The sequence below is a fragment of the Anoplophora glabripennis genome, unplaced genomic scaffold (genome assembly GCF_000390285.2).
Source record: "Anoplophora glabripennis isolate ALB-LARVAE unplaced genomic scaffold, Agla_2.0 scaffold360, whole genome shotgun sequence".
NCBI lineage: Eukaryota > Metazoa > Arthropoda > Insecta > Coleoptera > Cerambycidae > Anoplophora > Anoplophora glabripennis.
In genome coordinates this window covers 420,168-428,827 of record NW_019416516.1, presented here as the reverse complement: position 1 = coordinate 428,827, position 8,660 = coordinate 420,168, and the positions used below count along the sequence as shown (strand labels likewise).

The 8,660-nt window shown below is 29.2% G+C and overlaps 1 protein-coding gene across 3 annotated transcripts in view; it reads right to left on the bottom strand.

Annotated features, from left to right (window-relative positions):
- The window catches only part of LOC108908488 (integrin alpha-PS2), a 129,984-nt gene that overhangs the window by 58,169 nt on the left and 63,155 nt on the right, over nucleotides 1-8,660 (bottom strand). For all 3 annotated transcript variants that reach the window (XM_023454820.1, XM_023454822.1, XM_023454821.1), the window contains exon 4: nucleotides 208-305. In XM_023454820.1, coding sequence (XP_023310588.1) covers nucleotides 208-305 — 98 coding nt within the window. The remainder of the gene's footprint in view (nucleotides 1-207; nucleotides 306-8,660) is intronic.

Below are 8,660 nucleotides of genomic sequence, written 5' to 3'. Positions count from 1 at the left end.
ACTGTTTTCCTCACTTATTTGTTTAAATAAAAAAGTTAGCTAAAGAAAGTGATTCACGAGATGAGAGATGTCTTGTATTATGTTCCTTTAGACAATTTTACAATAATCTCGCGGATAGGACCTTTTTCGAGTTTCTCTTTTATTTTCGCTAATTTTCCTGGTGTAATTGTATTAGGAGAAAATATGAAAGAAGTTTCGTTAGCTTACCACTATTCTTCCGTTTGTGTGAGGTGAAGCACTTAGAGTTGCTCCGAACCATTGTTGAGATTTGTCGTCTAGAACCTTGTTTCCGAATCTATTGTAACCTGCGACAAAATAATACAACATAAAATAAAAGTAAATAAGTACATAAAAATGCTGAAAAAGAGAGGGTTTTTGCAAACAACTAAGGAAAAAAAATAAGCAAAGATACGGACATTTTTCTAAAATTATGAAAATTTCTTATATTTAAATATCACTGCTATTCAAAATTATGTTTAGAAGAATCCTGAATTGTTATATTAAAAGAAGTAATGTTCTCTTTACATTTATTATATTTATAAATATTTTTTCTCCAACCGTCCAAAAACGATGACTTTTTTTGACTGTCTGAAGTCTGTAAGGTTGACATTTTCCTTACTGAGAAAAAAAATGGTATCTCGGCAACAAAAGTAATACTTTTAATTCTAATATAACAATTAGACCAGTACTTAAGCCTTCAAAAATGGTAAAAAGTGAAAAAAAATTATAGTAGGATGAAACCCATTGGAAAAGGAAGAGAATATAACAGAAATGAAAAGAAAAATAATTTACGGGCGATCTGAGGTCGGGAAGGGGAAGGGGGTGAGTTTTTAAGGGTAAAAAACGGTTTATCTTGATTTCCGGAAAAACTACAAGTCTTATGGAAAAAACGTTAAATGGCAAAGTTGTAGGTAATAAAAAGATCTACAACTTTTGTATAATAAAAAACCAAAAACTTGGTTATTTGAATTTTTCACATAAATTTTGAGGTTATGTGAAAAAAGTGTAAATACAAAAGTTGTAGATCTTTTTATTACCTACAACTTTGTCATTCAACTTTTTTCCAGAAGACTTGTAGTTTTTCTGGAAATCAAGGGAAACCGTTTTTTACCCTTAAAAACTCACCCCCTATCCCTTCCCGACCTCAGATCTCCCGTAAATTATTTTTCCTTTCATTTTTGTTATATTCTCTTTCTTTTCCAATGGGTTTCATCCTACTATAATTTTTTTTGGTTTCAAAAATTATCGACCCTGGTCTAAATATACTGGGGAAGATTTTATACGTTATAACTTTACTAATTTCAGTGAACACTGTTTTTTTAACACAAATGGTTATAGCATCATTTTTAGACGCGAATTAAAATTTATAATATTTTTGCATTCTTAAGTGTCATTTTCTAAAAGAGTATGGAGTATTCTTTTTAATTGGCAACGAAGAATGCAAAAGGTACATTGCAAATTCATACCACTGAAATTACAAGGAATAAAATGTCCGGCGATGTTATTAATCAAATTTATGTTTGGAAAATTAATCGTTTACATGCGTAAAACGACGTTGTGTAAATAATGATTCATGAGGCAAAATGTGAGAAAATAATTAACAACTTTGCCTTATTCTCAGAGTTTAGAACCGTGGGCGATCCGAGAGAAATATGATCTCCCATAGCGTTGTTTATTTGTGACAATAGACGACGTTACAGTATTTATATTATTGAACATCCCAGTTAATAACAATAAAATATGCCTTGCCGTCTTAATGTGTGGTAAACAAAGCGATGTGAACTTAAAATGTGTTTAACTAGTTGCAGAAATGTCGATAGCGGGGATCGTACAGTCAGGAAAGTTATTGTCCTCGCAGGATATGAAAATAGAGACGTACGTTTTGATTTTAACACGATTTTGAAAAGTTTTGGCCTCCACGTAGAACTAGAAAAAGGTAGGTAAATTTTAAACAGCACCTCAAATGATTTGAATAACAAATCGATTCTTCTGAGATGCGCAGTGGTCAATAACTTTCATTAATTTACTTTATCAACAATTTTTTATACCGAGCATAGCTGAAGCGCTCGGTCTTTCTTGTCTCATTGTATTTCTTGAAAATTTTCGGCTATTACAACAGGGAGGGACACAATATTTTTCTAAACTTCACACTTTCGGAACAGCACTACACAAGTTGATACAGCTGTAATATAGAAACTATGTCCTCAACAGTATAAAAATTTATATTTTAAAACATGTTCTTGTTCATGTCATGTTTAAACATGTGTTTAATCGTACCTTATTTTAGAAATAAGAAAGGGTTCAATTTCTCACAATCCTTTTATTTTTAAAAAAGACTACCGGTTTCGATGTCTTACAAGGTTACAATATATAATAATTTTTCTAAAAAATAAGTCAGATTATGTTTAATTTTAGTTTTATAGAAGTCACATTGTGTTTTATTTTATTAACCTATTTAATTATTATTAATTTTTACAGATATAAACTATTTGATTTTTTTGAATTATTTCTTAAGTTGTACCTTTCTTAAAAACTGTTAAATTTAAGAATTGTGAGAAACTGGACCCTTTCTTATTTCTAAAATAAAAATGGAAAATTCACATTTATCAATTTTGAAAATTATTGAAAAATAATTCGGAAACTTTTTTAGTATTTAAATCAATCTGCATGAAATAATTGAGTCACTATTATAATCTATGTTTAATTTCTACAGTCAATGTTATAGGTCACATTACTGACATTTTTTTTTAATCGGACGGCTATCTATTTATACTATAAAATATACAGCGCCCTATTAAAAAAAATTATCTGTAAAACATGGCTTAAGAAAATTGAAAATATTGCACAAGGGTAACAATTTCTATTTACTAATTGACCTGTTTCAGCAATTTTTTTAAATTTCAACTGAACAAAATACGAATTTTGTATAGTAAAACAAAGTGCTCGCTCTCATTACCTTTCTTCTTCATTTCCATTCTTTATTAATATACAGAGTGTCCCAAAAAGACCCGAACCTCTCCGATAGTTTGACAGGATTGTGTCATAAAAAAGTTGCAGATAAAAACTGTAGCATATCAAAAACCATATCACTAAATATCTCCATTAGCGCGTATTTCAAAAAGTTCGGTTATTTTTTTAACAGACCTCGTACATATTAAAATAAAAGTACGTATTAATTTTTGTTTCAACAAATCACCTTTGCTTGCGAAGCACTACGCTTTCGGAGACATAATTAAGTTAGCAATATCTGTTATGGAATAATTTGATTAAACCGAAGTGAATAAACGTACTGGATTATCGACACACACACACACACACACGTCGCGGTTGTGGGTTGATTCTACCTTTACCTGGATTGCCTAACAAGGTCTTGGTTAAAATATGAAATTACGACCTACGGCATAACTGACACAGATAAAAACATTCGACTATTAAGTGTCGCGCACGCCTTCAATGGCGCCTTTTTAAGATTGCGAGATTTTAATAGCTGCTTCGGGATTTTTGGTGTATTCTTGGATATTGTTTTGGTCCATACAGTTTTTTTTGTAAGTAAAATAGCAATATGAACTCGGGAAAACGACGGCTACATACGCCTTAAAAGCTTTAGGATTTACGAACGAAAACTAGACTAGATTTTCATAAAAGAAAGTGGTCTGTGATTAATGTCGGCCAACCCAACTTAGCCGGGAATAAGGAATCGATTTTAGATTTGTTATTATTACGAGTATATTGGAGAGCAATACGTCATGATTTATAAATAGTTAATTCAGCGCTGGATATTGCATTGTAATCAGGACACTAAGCAAATGCAAGCGTTAGTATTTCAAAAACCGCTGTTATGCTAAAAATTAATGTTTTATTGTTCCTTTAAAACATTTTTGTTAGAGCATATTCGAAACAATTTGCAATTTCTTTTCCATAAAAATTCCATTGCGCATTAAGCTTAACATTATCCAAATTGTCGAAATGCCTCGTTTTTTTACCAAAGTTTAGTTCAGGAAACAGAGACAAGTACAAATTAGGAAAAATTCTGTAGAATTGAATGAACTACTTTGCCCCCACTGAATGTTAGGGTTTCACTTTCAAAATGGCGTCCAAAGTTTGCAAATTTTTTCATTAAAAAAAACTGAACATTATAGAAATAAATGTTTTAGACAAAAATTAGAACTTTTTATAACAAAAATGTTGAGCCGAATGTCAATTGATAAACAAATGTATTAGTTATTGCAAAAAACGTCGCATAATCGCATTTTTTCTTATATATCTTTGAAACGAAATAAACATTTTTTACGAAACTTTCAGAATATGTAGTCCTTGGCAAATAGAATGAGTGCATTATTGTAAAATTGCAAAATATTCCATATTTGAGGGGTACCTATAGATGCAAAACTCACATTATCCATAATTTTTCGAAATAGAGTTAGTGGCTCTATCTTGTTCATCGTGTTTAACTACACCATTTTAAAATTTAGAAGAGAATTTAGTACAAACTCACATTTTCGTATTTATTTTTAAATTGAGAAAATTGTGAATTGTTTCAAGTCACATTCTCCTACGATCTGAAGTTGTCAAAACTCACATTATCCATATATCCACCAATGAAAAACCTTAAAGCGATAAACCAATATGGCCGGCTGCCTAAGGAGAACGTGAGTTTTGCTTCTCGTATTGTTTTGCTTTCCTAGATGGTAGGTTCCGTGTTTTTCTATGAGTTTCTGATTATAAGTAAGATAAGTTTAATTCTGAAGTTTCATATTTAAATATCGGATATTAGAACTTTTTACTATCAACATTTTTTGTACTTTGCAATTTTAGATTCATTATAAAAATATTTCACATCACTGATAATAAAACCGTATTCTAAGTATTTTGTATATTACATAAAAGTTTTATTGATATTGAGTTTGTTTCAATGTTCCTTTAACTTTATGAATTTTGGTGTAAAAAATAATATTATGTTGAATAATTTGGAGCAAAACTACCATTATCCAAAAAGTTGTATCAAACTTACATTGTCCAAACTTTAATTCACTTTCTTGGAGTCAAATATTGTTGTGCTGTCATTTCACCAATTAGGAAGCAAAGTTAAAGTTCTAATATAACACCAAAAAAAATTTCAGAGCCTTAAGTCACTTGAAAAGTGAGAAATCAGTTGTTCCCTCTTCCTGAAAAATTTTAAAAAGTGGATAATGTGAGTTTTACATCTATACCCCTCATTTGAAAAAAATACATTTTTTTTCAAGTTTCAATAAATCATACAGTAATACACTTATTGTACTTGCCAAGGACTACATATTCTGAAAGTTTCGTAAAACATCTGTTTTCGTTTTGAAGATATAGATATAGAAGTTTAAAAAAATGCGATTTTTAGCCGTTTTTTTGCAATAACTAATATATTTGTTTATCAATTGATATCGGGCTGGGCTCAAGATTTTTGTTATAAAAAGTTCTACAACTTTTGTCTAAAACATATTTTTCTAAAATATTTAGTTTTTAAAACTTATTTTAGAAATAAGAAGAAAAGTCCAATTTCTCACAAACCTTTTATTTTTTAAAAAACAATAGACTACTGGTTTCGAGGTGAAATTTTCACCCCATCCTCAGATCCTACAAAGCTATAATATAATATAATTTTTTACATTGTTTNCCTAGATGGTTGGTTCCCTGTTTTTCTATGAGTTTCTGATTATAAGTAAGATAAGTTTATTCTGAAGTTTCATATTTAAATATCGGATATTAGAACTTTTTACTGTCAACATTTTGTGTACTTTGCAATTTTAGATTCATTATAAAAATATTTCGCTTCATCACTGATAATAAAACCGTATTCTAAGTATTTTGTGCAGCTTTTTATTTTGATTATGAACTACCATATTACATAAAAGTTTTATTGATATTGAGTTTATTTCAAAGTTCCTTTAACTTCATGAATTTTGGTGTAAAAAATAATATTATGTACAATTATTTGAAGCAAAACTACCATTATCCAAAAAAAAGTTGTATCAAAACTCACATTATCAATTCACTTTCTTGGAGTCAAATATTGTTGTGCTGCCATTTCACCACTTAAGAAGCAAAGTTAAAGTTCATACACAATACCAAAAAAAAATTCAGAGCCTTAAGTCACTTAAAAAGTGAGAAATCAGTTATTCTTTTTTCCTGAAAAGTTTTAAAAAGTGGATAATGTGTAAATTTTTTTCAAGTTTCAATAAATCATACAGTAATGCACTTATTGTACTTGCCAAGGACTACATATTCTGACAGTTTCGTAAACAAATCTTTTTTCGTTTTAAAGATATAGAAGTTTAAAAAAATTCGATTTTTAGCCGTTTTTGCACTAACTAATATATTTGTTTATCAATTGATATCGAGTTGGACTCAAGATTTTTGTTATAAAAAGTTCTACAACTTTTGTCCAAAACTTTTTTTTTAATATTTAGTTTTTATAACTTATTTTAGAAACAAGAAGAAAAGTCCAATTTCTCACAATCCTATTATTTTTTAAAAAATAATAGACTACTGGTTTCGAGGTCAAATTTTTCACCTCACGTTTAATTTTTAAACCTGTACAATAATTATTAATTTTTACAAAAACTATTTGAAAAAATCTACTATTTCTAAAATAAGTTATAATGTAAAACTCACATTTATCAATTTTGAACTTATTTAGTTTTTAATGAAAAAAAACTGTTTTTTGCGAACTTTGGACGCCATTTTGAAAATGAAGCCCTAACATTTACCTAATTTTTACGTGTTTGTTTACTGAAATAAATTTTGACAAGTAAAAATCTAATCTGATTGGACTATTAACGACCGAGAGAAAAATATCCAACAATAACTAGCCAAGAGAAGAACTTTCTATTTATAGATTGCTGATAAAATTATACTAGTACATTTACAATTAATTCTTTTTAAATTTAACAATGACGCAGTAATTGGAACTGTATTTATTCATGAATAATTAAATCAAAACAGATAAGATTATTTTGTGGTATAAGTATATGTCCATATTTGTACTTTCGATAATATATTATTACAACGTTTAAAATTTTTATGGAGGTCAATAATACATATGAACCGCTACTGCATTTATTTGTTAATACTTTTTCTGTCTGGTAACGTAAAAATAATAGCTGTCATGCGAGATTAAAATAATAGCTGTCATGCAGGGCCTTCATAAAAATCACACGTGATCGTCGAACATACGCAACCAACATTGCACGACTGGTACTATCAACTAAAAAATCCCTGAACCTCAGTAGAGCGATTGAAGGGGTTAGATGTAATTAAATAAAATTGTTTTTGAAACTGATTAACACATGAATTGTTGACATTAAAATTAATAAACACAATTTAGTATTAAATTTATGAAAAATACTTTTATTTTTGCCATATTTATGATCAAAACAAAACATTGGCAGAAAATTATGAAGAGATACACGGAAGATGGACGTTATTGTAAGATGCACAGATGTAAAGAGTGACCGCAAAAATCTCCCGTTTTTTCACAATTCGCAGAGAACTAAAGACAATAGATAAAAATATGTTTTTGGTCTCAAATTATTCGTCGTAAAAAATTAAGATGAGCATAGCTTTTAGTTTTTTGAAAATTTTCAAAAATCGCCCCTATTTACGGGTTGAAAAGACGCCCAAAATTAAGAATTGAATATTACCAATAAATATAAAAACTATTAGCATGTGAATTTTTCTATCGAATACAAAGTACATCGAGTACAAAGAAAGATTTATTCTCATGACTGAAATAAGCATGTTGGATTAGAAAATCTACCCTTGAGCGCGCTCAGGGGGTGGAATCATCCCCAAAAATAGAGAATATCAGAAATAATTATAAAAATTCCAAAAAAATATATTAAGATAATTCACATGCTAATAGTTTTTATATCAATTGGTAATATTCAAATTCTTCATTTTAGGCATTTTTTCAACCCATAAGTGTGGGTGATTTTTAAAATTTTCAAAATACTAAAAGCTATGCTCATTTCAGTTTTTTACGACAAGTAATTTGCGACCAAAAACATATTTTTATGTATTTTTTTTTAATTCACTGTGAATTGTAAAAAAAACGGACGAAAATCACAGGTTTTTTGCGATCACTCTTTAGCGTTACATAGGTATCAGTTTTTTTAATGATTCATTCACAACAATAACAAATAATCTTGATCTCATTGTTGTATACTAATTTTTAATTAAATTAAAAAATAAAATTTCTGTTTACAACAAAATTACTGCTCACGTGAGGGCTCTGTAGAACTGAGCCATACCTAAGATACAAATAGACAATGAACAAGACATTCACAGCCTATAAATCAAAACATAATTTAGACATAACAAGACAGAAATAATATTTTCATTGCAGTTACTTATAATTGATGATTGTTAATTTGAACTTTGCAATTATCTCTCGCTGTCGATTTTCATTTTCCCCAGCCCGTAAGTTATCAGTTGTCTATTAGGTACATATATCAACACCGGAATTCATTGTACCAGCGAATTACCGCGATATCGCTGCTTATTCTAACAGAGAATGGCATATTACCCGGGCATTAAGTATGTTACATATTCCATTTATCACAAAAGTTTTAATGTAGTAAGCGACAGGCAAAAAAAAGCTAGAGAACCTGCGGATTTTAAGTACCCGT